Source organism: Mchenga conophoros, linkage group LG8, assembly GCF_057382185.1.
Source record: "Mchenga conophoros isolate Kocher_MC1m ecotype Shallow Benthic linkage group LG8, M_conophoros_male_GT1.1, whole genome shotgun sequence".
Taxonomy (NCBI): domain Eukaryota; kingdom Metazoa; phylum Chordata; class Actinopteri; order Cichliformes; family Cichlidae; genus Mchenga; species Mchenga conophoros.
The window spans coordinates 19,899,639-19,920,580 of NC_140533.1; the positions used below are offsets into that span (position 1 = coordinate 19,899,639).

Here is a 20,942-nt window from a genome sequence, read left to right on the forward strand (position 1 = left end):
TTCACATTGGGGAGTATCTCAATGAGTTTGGAAAGAATTTCAAAGGCGAGGGGCCGCTATATCATCCAAGCATGGTCCTCATGTCCTGGGCTTATCTTGACCTGGAGTCCAGTTGGCCACATGCTGCAACTGAATAGACCTTCTCCATATCTGCCAATTTTTCTCCATTGGTAAAGAGTAACAGTGTACAATAAGTGTTATGGTGAATTTATCTGTGCCTCAGGGCCTGCCAACCCTCTCACTAAGAGGGATGAATTAGCTCATAAAGTCTCAAACTCTACAGGAAGCCTTTCAATCTGGCTCACTTTGTTTCCATTTACAATAATTCAGGATAGGCTGTGGTGTGATAAAGTCCTAACAACTTCCGTAGTCCCGAAGATAAGCCTGCTATGCACTTACAAGACGGGAAGTGATCTGGGATATCAGACTTTCAAAGCAGGCCAGCGAAGCCAAGTGTGCTTCACTGATGTGCCGGCTGGTGGCTTTTAATCCTCACACAGGCCTCCATTGTTGAAAGACTGACCATATTTTTTTAATTAAGACCTTACCTGTCCACATCAAAACGCAACTCAGATTAGTCTTTTGATCTGCCTAAGCTCTTTATTACTGTGTATGGAATATGTTAAGATTTCAGCCCAACAATGAATCATCTGTTTTGGGTAAATGTACGCTGCTCGATGCTCATAACCTGTCCTGCTCTCCGAGGTTGGCACCGACACAAAACAAAGAGGCCTCGCGGATATACGAGAGGGTTCTCAGCGGTGCGTATCTGCAGCAAAAGATGATGCTGAGATAAGGCGGAAAAAAGAAAGGAAACCGAGGAGGGAAGACAATCATTTGGCTCCATCGCAGGAGACTTCAGAAGCTTCAATAAAACAAGGCACAGAGGACAGTAGTGTGCAAAATAAAATCATAAAACCCTCCTACACACAAAAATCCGAATCCTTGGTGCAGATGGATAAGTTTTAGTTTTCTCCACGTAAAAAAAAAAAGATATCAAAAGCAGAAACTCTGTTAGATCTATCTGAAATATTTATTTTAGCTTCCAAACAAGAAAATAATTGGTACATACAGCAAATAAAAGACATTTACTCTGTGAAGAGCGCCTGTTAAAAAAGAAAAAAAAACCAATTAAATTAAAAGCCTAGCTAAGATATCAGGATCTCTTAGTATACAACCTCCACATTTGTGCGTTTAATCAAGAATCACAAAGATGGGTATTAGATGTTCCAACACAAACTGTGTATTTTAAATTTCTTCCCATTTTCAATCACTGCAATGTTTTTGATAACTTGAAGGGTGCACTTTCATTATGCAATGCCACACTGAAACAAACAAGAATGACAGGTATCTGGAGGAACGATTGATAATTTTTGATCCTTTGATTTTTGCTTATCTTTCTGGTTTTAAGGCAGGATTCATAATATAGCGGTAACATGCTCAAACAAAGAACATGTCAAGACTTTAAAGAAATCCTGCAGGGTTAAAGTTACTCTACAGATCTGGTGTTGTCATGCATTCAGAGAAAACAATGATGTAAATGTTTGAAAGACAATGCAACTTTAAACTCTTGTTCTAAACAGTGAATCATGCAGCTGTTTCCCTCCACTGAAGAAATGAACATCAGCTGCAGTTATGGAATGGTGTATTTATCCACATCAATAAACACTAAGTGTATTTAAAAAAAAAAAAATCCAAGTCACACCAAATATCTGCAGATGCTGTTTCCATGCATAAATTTAAGCTCCCCAAGCCAAGGTGGTATAAAAGTAACGCCTCCAAATGTACACATCAAAGGTGCTTTAAAGCTTTGCGGACTTCTATTGCATCAAGCTGCAGGTGAGCAGCTTGAGGCTGTGTAGGAAGGCGGATTTGCATTATTGGTAATATGTATGTGGACCATGTTTTGACAAGAAGGAAGAATGCAGAATCACATCACATGACAGAAGTAATTTTACAGCTTTAAACAAAGTTTAAAAACAAAAAAAAACCACAGAGCGCTTCAAAGTCAAATGTAACACATAAAAATGTTAGTACCTGTATCATGACAGATATAATCAAACGTAAAAAAACAAAAAAACTAAAATCAGGTACAACAGAGGAACATATAAGTGCTGTCATATTTTAGCATCTTTGCAACGCTCAAAATCCTCTTATCAAATAACGTTTGGAAAACTCAACAGCACAGTTATTTAAATACTGACAGCTTCCATATGTACATAGGGACTCTTCTGAAAAAGTGGAACAGATGCACAGTGACATAAATTGTTAGAATTTTCTGATCTCCTCCTCCATAACAACATTTAACTCTAGTTCCAGCTGAAGTTTCAAAGAGCTGTCGCAAGTGAGCATAATTTTACTGGGATTTTAAGAAAAAAAATAACCTAAACATGTACAAATTAGTACATTAATAAATTCACTGATGTAAAGGCACAACTTCCAATACAGAAGCAGAATCTTGCTGAGATTTAAAGCTAAAAACTGTTAACATCACAAGTGAGAAAAAAAGGAAAAAAGCAGTAACATTAAACAACAGGTGTTGTGAAGATATACAGAAAATAAGGGTAAATACAGAAGGCATAACTATGTTATTGGAAATGTCTTTTATTCTGAAAAGCACAGTACTGTTTTGGCGTATTCACAGTGATCCCCTCTCAGATGAACTCCCCGCGGAAAGGAAGTGACAGAATGTTTTGCTGTTGCCAGCGGCAGCGCAGCCTGGCCAGTGGCGTGTCCCTCGGGTTTTCAAACTCAGAGAAGCCCAGCTGGTTGAGGATGTCATAAACTCCGGCTCTGGCAGCCACCTACCACAGAAACGCACAAAATATTAATGAACAGGCGATATGGCGTGCCAAGATTTTTTTTTCTCTTCTTGTCCTTTGTGACCACACAAACACATGGACTTCCACTTTTTCAGCATGGTTTCTGATGGCTGCTAGATGCGCAGCTGTTATAATGAAAGACCAGGGCTCAACTCCGGGTTTGGAGAAGTGGCTGAAAAAGAATTCGGTTGTGTCACTTGGGTAAAAATATTAAGACCGTACTTATTTTCAGGCATAATCAGAGCAATAAAAAAAAATTTTAAGCGGAAACCAAATCAGCCTGTAAAATCAGCTGAATAGTGTCCTCATTGGTTCTGGAGGGAGCTTTAAAAAATCCTGATGACATTACGATGACATCAAGGTCATCAAGGACTTTTACTAGGAAATAAAGCGTTTAATGAAATTATTGAGAATTACTGACTTTGGATTGTGGGAAATGTAGGAACAAGCATTTTTCCCAGAACATAGCAGGCTCTGCTCCTTTAATTCCAGCATTTTTTACAGTTACAATACTACTGAAAGTAACGAAAGTACCCTTTTAGAGAAGCAGAATTGACTTTTTAAGAGTTATATTATAACATATCATCCATCCTCTTCAGTCTCAAATACTCAGATCATCTCATTTGGCAACCCCATGCAAATAAGTGAGCAGCCAAAACGAGCTTCCAGATGTTTAAAATGTAAATCATTTTAATTACTTTAAGCTTAATATAAAAATGTAAATATATACAAAATTGCATGTGGCACTGAGTACAACTAGTTATTCATTTAAGAGTCTTCCTCGGATATAGTTAATTAGCCCCACATTTATTGCATTAAACTTCAAATAGTTTGTAAAAAATAAAAAATAAAAAAAAGAATTGCTATTGAAGTCAATATAAATAGCTTGTATTTATTTTTTTAATAAGTGCAAGTAGCATTTGTACCTGTAGACCTGAGTATGCCCACGCATGTTCTAGTCAGGCTGAAGCAGTGATGGTGGCTCAAAGAATAGGGCGATTTTTCAAATCATCATAACAACAGTGAGTCACCCCTTATGCTTTCTGTCCACATCAGTCATCTCAAAGTTTCCACAATCATAAAAATCAAAAACTTTACCTCTTTCAAGGCCATTTTTAGATAATATGAACACTTGTGGTCTCATTTCCTTTGCAAAAGCGTGACCCCACTGCCAACTTGAATTTCATTTTGGGGTAAGAGGACAAAGTCACAGAGAGCCCAATCTGGGCAGTAAAGGTGGTGGCATAAAAAGATTGTCTAGATGTCACAAAAAAAAAAAAAAAACACTCCTGCCTCCTCGGTCTGCTGAAGCACAATGGCACAAAGGCACACACCACATTTCACATGGTTTCTAAAGGACACGCTCCCTCAGGGCATTACAGTTAACATCACGGTAAAAATCTGACTTTGAGTGACGAATTCACAGAATCTCAGCCCTATCCAAAAAAAAGAAAGAAAGAAAGAAAATGATGTTCTTCCTCCACGCTTGAAGTGCTATGTATTACGTGTTTCGTTTGTAACTCATTACAAAATGAGTCACGAAATGAAGCTCTGGTAAGTTTGACACAAAGTCAATATTTTCTTCCTGAACTCATGAAATTGCACAGTTCACATGCAAGTGGTCAGAACAAGGCTTCCAGGTAGGGCTCTATAAATAGCAGCCATGCTTAAAACTCACAGAAATAATGGAAGTTTGCACTAGGTGTTTTTTCAGAGTCCGTTAGCAGGAGATTTTCTTGAAATTTTTAAAGCCAATAACTCGCATGTCAGGTCACCACCAACAGTGTTTGTGTGAATGAAGTCAACAGCAAAAGCAGTCCAATATTTATGTGAGCCTAATTGAGTGCAATGCTTTACTTAATTTACACCAATTACCTCACTTATAAGTACCCAAATCCCTGCTGTAATGGAACAGCACCACGGGAAGAGTATATGCTCAGTGGACTTTGTCTGAATCTTTCCTGAATGAATGAGAACATATCTGCCTCCTGAGAGTTCGGTGTTAAGCAGTAGGTCATACTGACTCACGGTCTGCTACGACTGATGGGAAACACCAAAGACAACCAGAAACATCTGGCCATAAAGGTAAGCAACATAAACAAATAAAAACAAAACCCAGTCAAAGCCGACTTCCCTGCAAAAGCCTTTAACTGCCCTATGACGAGTGCCCCAGTTTGCCCATTTTACTTTGAAGGAGAAGCCTCAGTGCAATGCACTGGACTGTGAAGTTCAATTCCCACATGTAAAAAAAAAAATAGTAATAAAGAAAAATTGTGCTGGATTCCTTGAAAGGCACAAAAGCATTCAGAGTCATCTCTTCCATTATGCAGGCTGAGACTGAAATCGATACAGGACTCAGCTGAACCTAAATCTGGTCTATATAGCCCTAAAGGACATCCAGGGAATGACTCAGTGGAAGTAACGTGGCCTAAAACGCATTGCCAATTTAACCTCTCCCTTTTTCTCCTGAGGCAGTCAAGGAAGCTGCAAATTTTGGAGTAGAGAGAGAGAGAAACTTTTTGAACATCAGGGTAAATAAGGACAGTGTTTGAGGGAGCAAATTTGCATACTAAACAAAAATGAGCAATATAATTGTGGTCATATTCTCAGGGCTACGAGGGAATCCTGTACGTACGTGCTACTGGAAACCCTTTTAAAAGTAGGCTGTCAGGTAAATGCTGAAGAAGACATATGGGAACAATGAAGAGGAATAATAGTATCAAGATATCCCTTTCACTAACAGTGATTACAGCTTAGCCGGCCAGCTTTGTGCAGAAATAAACACGTGCACCACAAAGTGTGGTCTGGATTATCTACTTGCTTACAATGCAAAATTCAAACCTTAAATACATATCACATAACTTCTGCTTTTGTGCAGTCGGCACTGGCTTGGTTCTTTAAGTTGGAAATGAGTGATCACGTAGCCTCTATTGTCCCGTCTTAATACAGCTTTTTAATAACTAGCTCATGCAGTCATGTACCTCTAATGTTTGTGTGCTATGAGTTCGTGGACAGCTAACAGTTCAAAAGCTGCACGAGTATTTTGATAGGAGAAACTGACTTAGTGCAGCGGAACCATTAGTCAGTCGATTTGACGCCCACATGAATCTCTGGATTTGTGCTGTTAACATGCATAGCCTGACTCATCCACCCCAGAGCCTGCCTGTCTAAATAAGTAATGTATGAAACATCAGAAAATACAAAACGTCAACTTAGGGAGGCCCAAAAGAGCATATCAGGGGGATGACAGTGACTGCATACGGTCTTTGTGGAGTCAAAGCTGTTGGTGTTGATCCAGTTTTCTTCATTATTCTCTTGTTTTACAAAAAAAAGATAAATCCAGTAAAGCGTGTGACTTCACAGTGGATGCCAGCTGCAGTCAGACTAATTCAGCTGTTGCAGCAGAAGGAATTTCAATGTGGCAAACAAAAAAGAATCCACTTACAAAACTCTTACAGCAAAATCCATCTGTCTGTTTTCTTCTGCTTATCCAGTGCAGGGTTGTGGGGGAGGGCGAGGCTTATCCCAGCTGTCATGGGGCAAGAGGAGGGGTACACCCTGGACAGGCTTTAAACTTTCACAGTACTCACACATAAAGACAGACAACTATTCACACCTACAGTAGATATAGAATCACCAATTAACCAAACGCCATGTGTGTTGCTAAGAATGTGGGAGAAAGCCAGAGTACCAGGAAAGAACCCCCAGACATGTGGAACACAGACATGGAACCTAAACCGAAAAAGACCCCAGACTATACTTGAGCCCAGGGCCCTCTTGCTGTGAGGAAACAGTGCTAAGCACCGCTTTAATAAAGTCCGATTCTGACACACTCGGTACTTTTAAAACTGACTCTCTAATCTGAAGAGGTTAATACATGACCACGTTCCTATCATCATCTATAGCCACAAGATGTGGGTAGTCACTGAAAAAGTAAATCAGGGTAGACCCAGTACCTTGAAGAAGTTATGTTTTTTGGCTAAGGAGTTAAGCAAGTGTAGGGATGCTTAGTTTACCATCTCCAAAAAACAGTCAGGCTCATTAATATTACTATATACAAATATTACAAATAATTTGTAATGTAAAGTAACTTTGTACCCAAAGACAGGACGACAAGTCAACGTAGAATCTAGTGTGGCAAGATAAAAGAAAAATGAAGTAGTACTGCCCTGAAATCAAATTTGGCATCTTGTTAATTATGCTGAAGGACGGCAGATTGAATGAATGAAGCGCTTGATGTACGATCACTGGAGAACAAGGGAAAGGGGGAAATCAAGGCTGTGTTGCTGCACTTTTTCTTCCTTTTGTACTGCTCACACCATTCCCTGCCCACACCACCAACATTAAGCAATGCAGAGGGCTGGAGGTCACTGAAAGCTGAGGTCATATAACAGTGTCTATGTCATAGCAATTAAAGAAATAGATGCAAGTGTGAAACAATAGCGATCCCCTTCTGCAATAAGTAATTCCAGATATTCCAGATGTAGTATTTATCTTCTTCAATCTCAGAAAACATTGCACACTGACATTGTGACGGTTTTCTTTTCATCACATCCTTTTCAGTCTCTGTACACCTGGACACAAAAGTGCTTGAAAACAAGTTGTGATACCCTGACAACTTGCTACTAGGGCTGCCACAAATGATTATTTTGATAGTCGACTAGTCACCGATTATTTATGCGATTAGTCGACTAATCAGATCATCATCCACTGGACGTAAAACTACAGCTTATTGCACCAGCAGCATCTGCTCTTATATAACTATCATTAGCTTACAGCTTTAAGCTTTTAAGGTGCTAACTAAAAATAAAGACAAGATGATAGTTTATTCAATTTTAATGAAATTTGCAGATTGTTTCGGTAAAGTTTAATAAACTCCTTGCTATCTAAAATATAACGACACCGGAGTATATTCTCCAGCATCTCACACTTCTGATAATCAGCTGTCTGCTTGACGTTTATTCAGCTGTGTAAAAACTATAACTTTAATCTCAGCCAAACCGATTTACTCAGGAACAAATAAAATACAAAAAAAAAAAAAAAAAAAAAAAAGCCAAACAACAACATTTTTAATTTATCTAAGTGACTCATATATATTTAACCTGAGTCGCGAAAGACGGCGGTGGGTTTGAAAACAATTTGCCGGGAGTCCGGTGTTCTCACGGCGCTAGTGACCTAGCCCCCGGCTAGCTATCGAGCTAGTGGGTAACAGACGTCTCCGAAAACGTCGGAGCGCTTTTGAAAATATGTGGTGTCCTGATAAACTGAGCCGATATTTGAGGTTTACACAGCTACATTCTCGCCTGAAAATATGTTAAACGTTTATTTTGTGACCCAGAAAGAATAATAAGAGTAATATTAAAACTAACTAGCTACCGCCATTGTTGGAAACTAAGCTGGGCCGCGCTATGAATTCTGGGACACAGCTGCTTCTTCTTCTTCGGGGTTTAACGGCAGCTGGCATCCTTGTACATGCTGTGCTGCCATCTTCTGTTTCAGTCCGTTATTACACTCTTAAATCCTGCTATTATTCCTGCGTCTTTTGCGATCTTACAAAGCTTCAAACGACACGTCGACTATTAAATTAGTCGTCGACGATTTTGATAGTCGACATAATCGTGACTAGTCGACAAATCGTGGCAGCCCTACTTGCTACCACACAAAAATCATTTTGAGGATTACAGTAACTCTTCTTACTTTTAGTGACTTTTATAACTATAAATAAAATGAACAACTTTAACGTTCTCATGGATTCCTGGGACATTACTGTAACAAAACTAAATTAAGTTCCCCTCCACACTGTACAAAAACAAAACAAAAAAACTCAAAGTCAAACAATTTAAATCAGATTTGTTATTTGAGGCTAAACTGTAGCATCATGCCTCCCTCTGGTGCTCTCTGTTTGTAAAGTGGCCTTGAAGTTGTTGGCGTGTGGCGACAAGCTTCCTGGGTGACAGCAAGCAGAGCTGCTGGTGAGATATCTTTCATGTTTCATTGAAGAGCTCACAAATGGTGCTGTGGAGCGGTGGGGGGCAGGGCAGCGAGGAGGTCTTTCCCACAGCCGACTATCTCAAAGGCTGCACATACCAGCCCGGTGCAGGGGGGGACAGGGAGGCCTCTGTGCCACACATCAAAACAGCTGGAGTGACTGATAGGGTACTACTTCTGCAGGCATCTGCGGTATGCACTGTACACAAGTCGAGCTATTGTGTAAAGGCCCGCACTTTTGATTAGCAAACATAGATTTCAATTTCAAAATCTAATCTGAAGTTTTCACTCTCATCTCAATACGCTGCCATGGCCATTGCCCAATGAAGTACAGTATTTGTCCCAATGTGCCAATTTAACCTCTGGCTCTTCTCCAGTGAGCAACATCTATTTAAAAACTTTGACAAATATGCACGTTTATGTTTTTTATCCATCACACAATTTTCATTTCATTTCATTTCATTTTTATTTATTTCACACTTGGTACTACAAATCAAACAAAACAACCACATCTTCTATCAACAAAACACAACAACCATGTGTGAAAAGGAGCAGGAAGAAGAAAATATTCTTAATGCATAAATGTCACGGAGGCATCAGATCGCTCCCAAATTTCTTTAGCAGCATCACAATAAACCCGAAAATCCTGACACAGAGAGTCACAAAGAACTATCTTTAGCTAGAAGAAGAACATGGAGTCCTGCACCAAATGTTATGCCTATATCTCAATATCATCGAGCCGGTCTGGATTAACATGAAGTCACAGAAAACTCTGAAATAGTCTAGCTCAGAATAAATTCTCTGCCAAGTACCTTGAAAAATCTGCCTACAAGTGTAACTGTGGAAATAGTGGGTAGTTGTAATATTATATTGTGAAAGCATCCTCATCTTCAGAACATATAGTTATGACAAAAGCAAAAGGGCAAAATATATTAAATATATAAAAAGCAAAGGATGCTACCCTGAATGACTGGGAACACTGTGCTCTTGCTTTTAGTGGCTGTAGAGATCAAATTAGTCCACACACATACCCACGTACATACAGCCAATGTAGGATGCAGGACAGAATGTACCACTCTGAGCTGACAGGTTGTGTAACCATGGCTTCAAAAGCGTGACCAGCGATAGTGATGACCCCCCGACTGCTGCCTGTGGCACTGCAGTTTGTCATTAACGGTCCTGCCACGGTCACTGGTGATAGGCTAACGATTATGCCCCGAGGTTGGTTGGGGCCGATTGGCTGGGCTACTGCCAGATTGTGCTCCAAGTAGGCTAGTAAACACATCACAATACTGATGGTGGTGACAGAAATACTGATATTTTGAGATAATTCTTTAAAAAGAGGATAAAGGAAAAAACTGAGATATTTGGATGTTTGAATGTCTTTGTCACTACCGTCACAGCTGTAGCTGACATCACTGCAATATCTTCAAGCCTTCAAGTCCTTCAAGATCTCTTTAAGATGACATCTAATTCCCACCTTAATACCAAATGCTGCTCAGGCCCGAGTCTGACAGGTTTAAATCAATATCTGCCTTTTGTATGTATGGGGTGATAAAGGAGTGACATCATTCATTTTAATGATATACTTGCACTTCCCAGATATCATCTGTCACTCAAACTATGTCTGGTGCTGCGACAGTCATTGTCAAATGTTATCCCACATCTGCATATTATAATACTTTCTCACAGCTTCTGTAAATATACATATAAAATGTAAGTAGGAGAATGAGAAAGGCTAAGAAAAAACATGCAAAAAAGTTTCTGAGTATGTCAGTGCTGAAAATGCAGAGAAATCATCCACCGTTTGGCGTAATTTGTTAACATGAAGCAAAGGAACTGTCACATTGATTATGCTGTCAGTTCTGGTCATCAGGGAAACTCGATTTATGTGAAGTAGCAGCTCCCAAAAGCGCAGCAGCAAAGAGAACTTTCTTTAAGATGAGTGTCAGTGGAGTGATCCGCATATTAACACTGCACTGTATGTAGCACTGATATGAGTTAGCAACAAACAAATTATCAGCTAATTATCAATAACGTGCCACAAGTCTGTAGTTTTTCACTTGTGATTACAGAATCTCACTTTCTGTTAACAACACAAAGTAAAATACATCTAAAACGGATTAAATAATAAAAACTGAAAAAGTGCCATTTGTTCATATCAGTGACAATTCAATTCAATTTGATCACAACAACAGTCACGTCAAGGTTTATTTGGTAAGGTAAAGACTTTACAATAATACAGAGGAAAACACCAACAATCAGACGACCGCTGCCAAGTAACCACTTGGTCACAGTGTGAAGGTAAAACTCCCTTTTAACAGGAAGAAACCTCTGGTAGAACCAGGCTCAGGGAGTAACCTCGGTTTTATCCTAATTTAGAGGCAAGAAATTAGAGATCATCTAGGTCTTTATGTCTTTAAGACCATCCTGTAGTTAAACTAATTGGTGTGTTACATGACTCCACAGCTGGATAAAGCTGGGTATCATCGGCATGAATGATGTATGCTATGCAATGAAAATGTATGCTATGCCTTCTAATAAAAGTGCCTAATGAAGCGTGTATAATATAAATAGAACTGGTCGTAGCACAGAACCCTGTGGAACTATCAGGCTTTTATTTATATTTTCCTCTGTTCCCAGTACGTAAAGTGCCTGTCTTTTTGAAAAATGACTATTTTCCGCAACACAAATCAATCATTATAGCATGAGATTTCATGTACTCCAGGATTTTCACATTATCTTGGAGATACTGGAGCTATGTGTAGGCTTTTTAAATGTACAAGAAAAACAAGTACATATATTGTACTAAATTTACATTGTTGATGCAGCCCCGCAAATTTTCATTTTATCTGATCTTTATATCTTGACAATGCTTTACATTTTAGAATGTCAAAAAGGGGGTTTGAATGTTCTAGTGAAAGCAGACAGACCTCAACAAAAGTCTGTGGCTCATTTGATGGCAGAGGTGTAGTTGAAAAATGGCTGTGATATACCTATCTTGTTTCCTTCTAGACCTGGCCACTGCCCATAGAGGTGACAGTTTACTGTACTGGCTCATCTAAATAGATGTGCTCAGTCATTTTTGGTTTTCTGCTCAGGCAGGCCCACAGCCATCTTATCACTTAGGTTTTAAGGTTGTGTTTTAACAAACTGAACCACGTTATAAATTATGACAAAAAGTCAATTTAATAGAAATCCTGATGACGCTGGGTTATCCTTTTATTAATCTGAAATTAATTTATAAGAACATTTATTATCTGCATGGAACTCATCCCAACTATTTTTGACTTCACAGCCTCTGTGGACAAGCTGCCACTGTAAGTCAGTGGGGTGTTAAAAGACAATAAAAATACAACCCATTCATCGCTTATCCAGTTGAGGGTTGCAGGAGGGCAGGAGCCTATAACCGCTGTCATGTATAGCAATGTGGGGTAAACCCTGGACAGGTCACCAGTCTATCATAGAGCCAACACAGAGATACAGATGACCATTCAACATCGCATGCCTCAATTTTATCCCACAACTTAGACATTCACATTACTCACACTCTCATTACACATACATATAGGATCTTGGGGGTGGGCACGATACACGGAATCCAAAGTACCATCAGGGTGTACACCCCACCCCTGGCGTCGTTGCCCACCTCTCAATGTTAAATACACGTAGACATTGAGGGCCAGCAGGAGGGACTATGCGCTTACCTGCTGCTCTCTGGCAGGTAGCTCCATGCCCTCCTGGGTTTTAAATGCACCTTAGAACACACATGCATCAACACTACAATGAGCGGGTGGAGGGAGGTTTGGAGTCTTCTCTCACCCCCATTCTCTGCGACCTGCTGGAGCGGGGGGGCTAGGAGGAGGAGTTGGCCGTCCGACTGCGGTCTGGAGTGTGGGGCCTCCCTGCTGCTGCGGAGTCGGGGCGGTCTGCCTCCCCCCACCGCAGGGAAAAGGGTAACACCACCTGGGTCTGGGTGCAGTTCCCCCCCTCCAGGGGCAAGGGTACCTAGACCCGGGCTTAGAGTACGCTTGGGGAGTGTGATCGTGTGTACAGCGTCTCTTTATGTCTGTCTCCACGTTGGTTGAGTGTGGAGTAAGTGCATATGAGAGCATGAGGGTGGGAATGGATGTTTGTATATGTGTGTGCCTGTATGTCTGTGTCTATATGTCAGGTTGGGTGTCAGGCGCCACCTCTCTGGGGACATCTTAGGCCCTCCAAGGTATGGAGGCCACTTCCCCTGCCAGTGGCGGACTCCCTCAGACATCGGTGCGTTGGTGGTTCTTTGTGTCCGGGGATGGGCGTCCGGGTACACACCGGCTCACTCCTTGGCGGCCGCTTATCGGGGCCTGGAGCCTGGGGCTCGCTCGGGCCACTTCGGAGGTGGGGTGCCCCCGGCCTCTCGGCCTGGGGCTCGGTCACTCAGGCACGGCTGGCTGCCGGCGGAGCTCACGGGCGCGTCACTGCAACTCCCCCTGGCTTCTGCTCCGCGGCTGCTGAGTGAGCCCTCATCTGGGACTCTCCTCAGCTCTTTCTGTTGGTCTTCCTTGGTCTCTTGTGTTCTGGGGGCCTCTGGATGTCTGGAGTTTTGATCTCCTCCATACCTGCTTCATGCCCTGGAGGACGGGGCTGTGGCCCCCCCACACCCTCTAGCAGATTATTACATGAAGGAACCTTTTAAAAAAAACAAGCGCGTCCATGCTCACAGGTGTACACACGGGTGATCACACCCACAAACTACACCCTTTTTGGCTCCTACCTCAAAGCACACTGTGTTCTGTTGATCTTACGTGCTGCACAATAATGTTTAATATTTAGTATTTACTGTCATATTCCCATATATCATTGTGATGTTGTTTATTCTATTACTCTTGTTCTCTTCTGCTAGTTTTCTTTTTTCTTTCTCAGCAGGTGACCCAGGTGATTGATATATGCATTTTTTTTCTTCTTTTTTTTTCTTTCTGCTCATTCTGTTGGTTTTTGGTTTTTGCCCTTCTCCCCCGTCCCTCTTCTCAGCTGTTTCTCTTTCCCTCTTTCTTTCTCCCCTTCTTTCCCCCAGTCAAGTCTGTCCCATATTCAGTAAGTGAAAATAAAATAAACAATAAAAGGTGAATCAAATGGACCATTACGGCAAGGCTGGGATGGTCAATTTGGTAAAGTAAATCCGTTGGGCATCTTTCTTTGCCTTTAGACAACAATTCTGATGGCAAAAGAGCCAAACGGGACAGGCAAAAAAAAAAAAAAAAAAAAAAAAAACCATCGCATTCATACATCTGACAGTCTTCAGACTGCGGAGGAAGCCCTAGTACCCAAAGAGAACCACAAGCCACGGTGAAACATCCAAACTCTGCACAGAAAAATCCTTAAAAAAAGATCTTCTTCTGTCAGCTGGTCCCATTTGGGGTCGCCACAGCAGATCAAGTTATGTTATCCCTAGCACTCACTTTTGTGACACCAACCTTCAGTGTGTCCTCCTTCACCTGGAGAATTTAGATGGGATGTCTTTCCTGATGCAACCCTCCCCATTAATCCAGGATTGGGACCCGCAGTAGCTACACACTACACTGCTACATGTGTGAATGCCCCTTCAGAATGAATTTAAAGAAAACCTTCCAGAGGACTCTCTGTTAAATAGTAAACAAAATGCCTCAAATCTCACTGCAAGGTAAAGTTTAATTAAAAAAATAACTGAAAGCCTTCATATTTTTTTCCCTTTTTTGTAATCTGAAAAATGCTCTTTGGGACATACAATAAACTGAAGGGTGCATTTTCCTCAGTATGGTAGACATTTAAAGTAATAGCACAAAATGATTGTTTTTTTTTATTATTTTTCCAACTCAACAGGTACTTTGGAAGGTATTTTTGCAGAAGTATCTCCATATCCCTAGTGTGTATGCCTCTATTTTCTCATGGCATAACTGGGCCATTAGAGTCACCCTGATGCACCACATATATTTGCTATTCATAACAGGAAGAATATGCCCCGATTGACCGCGCATATTTATGTGACAATTGTTTTCACAACGATTGTTCCAGTCTATTTTGGAATTCTCAGTTTTTCCTTTGAGTCTAATCCACCCCAAGAAGGACAAAGAAGGAAGAGATTTTCATTCAGCAATTTTTAAACATTCCAGGGCCCACCTCCAAACTGTCTCCTCATGAAGAAGAATGGGAAATAGCCTTTGAGCTCAATGTCGAACATATCATGTCCAAACATGACCAAGGCTTGTTTGATTGCTTTTGATCATAAGTTTTAGCAACTTCATTCTGACACGGTGATTCTAGACATTAAACTTTCATGATTTAGCCTGAGGACACACAGAGCGTTCTCACTCCCGAGGCGTAACATGTCGACGTTTTGTCACGTCCCGCGGCGTTCCTGAGGAACGCGAAAGGCGACCTTCGGCGTTCTTATGGTACGCGGCGGGTTATTGCTGGAATCCAGTGCAATGACGCTCCCGCGGTAGTAGACGTTCCAGCCCTGTATTTCAGCCCTAAACCTAACCTTATCCCTAGCCCTGACCATAACCTTATTCCTGACCTTAACCAGGACTTTAATGATGTTAAATAGCGTGTTTCTAAGCGATTTGAAGAAAAAGAGCGAACATGTGTAGGTTCAGTCCAGACGGTTCTCATATTTCCTCTTTTTCCGAGGTCGTCATTTAGGAACGTGGTGGGTAGCCGAAAACGTAATATGGTGACGATTTGTCACCTAGCGTAAAATGTTACGCTTTGGGAGTGAGAACGGGTTGGGACACAACATATTGTGACGTTGACAATGATGCCTGCTCCGTGGAAGGAGGCTGCAGGTTTTTGAAGAGCTTAGTGAAAAGGCGGGCAAAAAACAAGACATCTAACATCTTTAATTAAAACCGAATGCAGGAAAATTATAAATTAAACACAATGTTCCTTTATATTTAAAATCTTCCACCCGTGGGCTGATCACAGTAAAATTGCTTAGTCCGTTTTTGCTTTTCCTGTTATGTGATTTTAACATATTGCAAAATAAATTTTAATTGCTGTGTGTGTGTTTTGTGTAACACTTACAGACTACTCGTTTGCTTGGAATGCACATAAATTCTCGACTTTTACTGTAGAGGCACAGCTGGCTAAACGATTAATGTGACAACAAAAGCACAGAGCTGAGACAATATGAGGTTGAGTGTGTCAAGAATCAGGCCTCAAAGGAATCAGAACCAGCTTGTAAATTCCTGGAGGAAAACTATTATGAATCTGTGGTAACAAGCTTACAATGTGCAAAAATGGAGCATGCAGAAAAAAACATCTGTTACTGATTTCCTGTTTCCTGCTTTTTCTATATTAGGCTAATGATAAATGTCATTTGCATGTTACTGCGTTATATACCAACAATGCTAAGGTGCATATTAGACTTGAAAACCTGCATGTTTGAAGGCACTGCCAGACTAATACAGTAATGGCTCAATTATACTAGACTAAGAACAGAATGGTAATCTCCTTGTGACTAGGAAAAATTAGTGGTTGCCTCGTCATCAAATTGACTTTTTTTTTTTTGCATTCAGTAATTGATTTCAGGTAGTTTCTGGGAAAGCTGGTTGCCAAGAGGGGTACGCATGCAGCATCCATAGCCTCTGAGTGACCACTTTCAATCATTAGGCGATTTCACAAGTCACTTGGTAGGAGCCAACCTCTCTCCAAAAAACTGCAGTCCGACTGCAATTACGCTCACAAAGATTGGAGAAGTCTTCCAAATGACTGCCATTTATTTATAAACGCAGACATATTGCCAACAAAATGCAGTCAATCTGAGTCAGTTTGCACCTATATTATCACAAATAGATTGCATGCAATTTCTAACTTGACCCCATTCAATCTCAAACTGATCGCAGACTGATAGCAGACTGATTGCTATCAGTCTGCTATGGTTTTATCCCCATCTTGACGCACAAAATTTGCTGGGAAGACAACAACTGACTGACTGTAAGTGGTCCCTGTCTTCAAAGCAATGATGTCAAAAATGACAAGATCGCAAGGTCACTGGTTCTCTGTTAGAACAATATTAATCGTGCTCTAACCACTGTTTTCCTTAGTGGGATATTAGCATTAGCAGATTCACAAACTAATGCTTCTGATATTCTGACTGTTTTTAAATGCAGTTGATTGTTGAATGAAGGAAACCATGAAACAAACAAATCTTTTTTTCCTTGCATCTCACTCACCAAACCTTTTAATCCATTGATGGACCTAAAACGAATCCAATCTCATGTATATAAAATGCTTATGTATAGACGAGGAGACAGTAAAAGCAGGGCAGAAATCTTGTACCTGTTCCATCCAAAGTGTGAAAGAGCGCTGCCACGAGTCCTTCTTCTCTAGATGCAGGTATGTGTTGAAGAGGATGAGGTAAATGTAGCGCTCCAGATACTGCAGGCTTTTCAGGAGAAGCTGCTGACACTCCTTCTCTGTCTTACCACTTTTGATCTAAAGAAAAAAAAAGAGTAAACAAAAGCATATTAGGGTAAGTGAGCAAAGGACATGACATTTTACCAATGTGGAAGAAACTGTTGTAAACAGCATCCATTTTTAGATTGTATTGTATAATATTGAGCATTCTTGCCATCAAATCTGCCTTGATGGAGGCACAGTGTTCAAATCACTGAAGGAACATCTTTAATGGAAATATTTACAAAATTTTACCGAACTACAGAAGACAATGACAGAAAACATGATAAGAACAGCAGAGTGATTTCTTGCGTAACTTTTTCTGATTCATTATCATCCCTGCTCACAAACTTCAGTTCTGCATGACACACCGTTGTTTAGTCACAAACTCCATCAAGTTATCACTTTCACCGATAGAGTGTATATCCTCTAAACTGCATCGACAGCAGCATAACATTTGTGAAGATTAGTTATCAACAGTTTTCTAATCTTGTTGCAACGGGCACAACATCCCTACACAATAATTTAGTCCAATTTGAACTTTTGCAGTTTTACATTTTAAAAATAAAATAGGTCTCAATTAGTGTCATGCCTAAAATAGCAGATACATGTTGCTAGAAAACTGTCCAAAGGTTTTAAATGCCAGACATTTAATATCTTAAATTCTTTGTGGGTTTCATATAATTTGTTCCGAAAAGTGGCAAGCTGTCATATCACAGTGTTCAGCTTCCCTAATTTAATCACAAATGGAATTAAATGTCAGGTTGCAGCCTGCGGATCACAGGGAAGAGTGGTGTTTCCTCACTCCCACAATTATCAAATCTCAAATGAAGGATTTGTGAGAAAAATACGTGCACAAAATGTAATAGAGGTTAGTGAGTGCAGATTAAGGCTGACATTAATATGAAGGCAAAGCAAAAGCAGATTATCATAATGGATAAGGGGTTCATATCAGTATTCCAAAGGGTAATTTTTAACTTCTAAAATTAACTAAGTAAATTTTAAGCCTTTAGTTAAAGTAACTCTAGTCCTAGAAGTCCAGCTTTGGTGAAGTGTTGACAAATAATACGTCATATATGGCCAAGGCCCGCCTGTTCATGGTTAGGTATTTGCGGATTTGCCTATTCAATTTTTTCTGTGGAACGTAACTCCAAATTATTCACGGAAAATTTGTCTCTTCGCCAATTTTTACATCGTCTTCAAGAAGCCATGAAAATTATACCAGCAGTTTTCAACAGCGATGTACAGGAAGCAGATTTCTAAGGCTTTCTGCCAAAGAAGAAGAAGCAGGACCACAGTCAACTCCTAAAGGTTTTCAGGTTAGCTTCCACCATTATAGGAGTGTTCGTGCATAGCTGTAAGATGTATATTTTTAAGGGTAATGTTGTAAGATGACTTTGAAATTATATTTAAGTGTTTAGAATGATAGTTTAAGATATATTTGGTTTTGAACTGTTAGAATAGGCATTTATAAGCGTTTTCAGAGGGGGTCTCAAGCATTCGCGGATTTCAGCTATCTGCTTGGTAAACAAAGAACCAGCTGTCAAAAATTATAATAGTCGTGTTGAACGATGCACATTTAACCCTCTCCTGCAGTATAAAAAACTTCAGTGGGATACAAATGTCAGGACACAGTACAGATTAACTAACTAGGGTTTGCACTATTAGTTGTGGAGGGGGTTGTTTTCTTCAGCCATTCTTCTAGAGAATTGCTGCTGTGCTTGGGATCACTGTACTGTTGTATGACTCAGTTACATCCAAGTTCCCATCGGACAAATGGCCTCACAGTTGACTCAAGAATATTTTGGTATACAGAAGAGTACTCAATGACTACAAGCTGCCCGAATCTTGTGGCTACAAAACAAGCACAAAATCAACCCTCCATCACTACGCTTGACGTTTGGTATGAGCTAATTGTGCTGATATGCTGTGTTTGGTTTTCACCAAACATGGTGCTGAGCTAAACACCTCCACTTTGGTCTCATCCGTTCAAAGGACATTTTTGCAGAAATCTTGTGGTTTGTTCCAATACAAACCAAAGAAGTACTGTGCTGGGTTCTGCTTCCTCAAGTGCATTTGATTAGCAAGCACCTGGCTGCTACTTACTTACTGTCTTAATTCCTATGGAAGCAGTAATAGTGTTTTGAGTTTTTCACAGGACTGTGTTAAATTAAAATACCTACTCTCTGTTTACTTCTGGTTTGGGTCATTCACTTTGTCTGTTTGTCAGTAAGATTTTAATGGCAGCAGATTCAAGCTAAGAAGGCTAAAAGCAGCACCAAAAACACTGAGGTGAGTTGACTCATTTGATTTTGTGTTAACATGCAGTATTGTAATTCATATAAACCGTATATGCATATAGAAAAAATATAAACTTCTTGAAGTTAAATTGTGATGAAATGCATCTATCCTGCTCATTCGTGACATCATATACAATGAAACAGACCAAACACCCAAAAATTCAATCTTAAATAGCCTTCAAATACCTTGCAATTAAACAATTTGGGTGACACATAAATTACTTGTGCCTAGACAGCTTCATGCTGTGTGTGATATACTTTCTCAACAGATACAATACCCAATGATGTTTTTCCATTTTTTCTTCCCTTTTATCTGCTGAAGAAACCCATTACCAGTTGGCAGTTGGTAAGTCATCAGGCGAAACTGCTCAAAACATGCAATTATCAACAGGTACAACCTAATTTTCACAATAGCTGTTTACCCCTGTGTTTTATCCAACTCTTCACCTCCACTCTTTTTAAATAACTACAATAGTTACATGGCTATTCTTGTGATAATTACTTTCATAGAGTACACTAGAGTACTTAGCAATCATCTAAAGTATATGATGCTCCCCTGTTGTTATTCAAGAGACAAGAAAACAGTATTTTCACAAATCCAATTCACTGTCTCGAGGAGGGAAAGCCAGGCAAACGTTGGACATAAAATGTATAAAAATGAATGTATTAATTAAATTCTTCTTTTGAAAAAAAAAAATTGGTTTATTATGTTTCTGACTAATCCTCTAAAAACCCTGCAGTAATTATTGAACAAATTAAAATACAAAATATTGGAGTTAAAGATAGACATAAAACAAAGACACCAAACAAAGGCAGACCTCTGTAGCAGATTTTGAGCTATTACATGCAATCTCTTTCAAAGTTTATTATTTGAGTTGTTTTTTCAATTATAGGCTGGGTGAATGCTGAAAGGCTTTCATCAGAGTGCCGAGACAGTGTTAAGGTGCTTTCCCTTTTTGGCTTCTTCCTTCTGATTACTTAGAAGCCTTTAGCACTGCCAGAAAACAAAGTGACAAGGTCTGCCATCCAGGCACATACTGGATTGAATACCATGTCAGTGGGGGTTAAGAGAAAGTAAGTGCTTGGAGAAGTGCAGTATGGTTTAATGATGCTTTTTCGCAGTGGTCTTTGTTTTTGATGAATGAAGCTGAATTAAAAGGTTATCTGTTCCTGGTGTGCAACAAAGGCATTTAGGGAGCTGTACAGAGAATATGAGTAGGTGGGCTAAAACTTTGGGTAATTTGAAATGTGCACACCATAATGCAATCATTCCAGAGCTAAATGACGCCGCAGACAGAAAGGGGGGTGAAAGGGGTTTCCTGTCCATTCCCAAACAGCTGTGGTTGGATCCCGGTTTTCCAAGCATCTGCAGCAGAGTGGTGGAGAAACCAGACCTAGGCAAACAATGGAT

The 20,942-nt window shown here is 40.1% G+C and overlaps 1 protein-coding gene across 6 annotated transcripts in view; it reads right to left on the minus strand.

The window, feature by feature from the left end:
• Window positions 1-1,014: 1,014 nt before the first annotated feature.
• pald1a (phosphatase domain containing paladin 1a) overlaps window positions 1,015-20,942 on the minus strand; it is a 59,214-nt gene continuing 39,286 nt past the window's right edge. For all 6 annotated transcript variants that reach the window (XM_085284806.1, XM_085284803.1, XM_085284805.1 and 3 more), the window contains exons 19-20: window positions 17,115-17,270; window positions 1,015-2,804 (exon numbers count right to left, since the gene is read on the minus strand). In XM_085284806.1, the coding sequence (XP_085140932.1) occupies window positions 2,655-2,804; window positions 17,115-17,270 (306 nt within the window). In that variant the 3' untranslated portion in view covers window positions 1,015-2,654. The remainder of the gene's footprint in view (window positions 2,805-17,114; window positions 17,271-20,942) is intronic.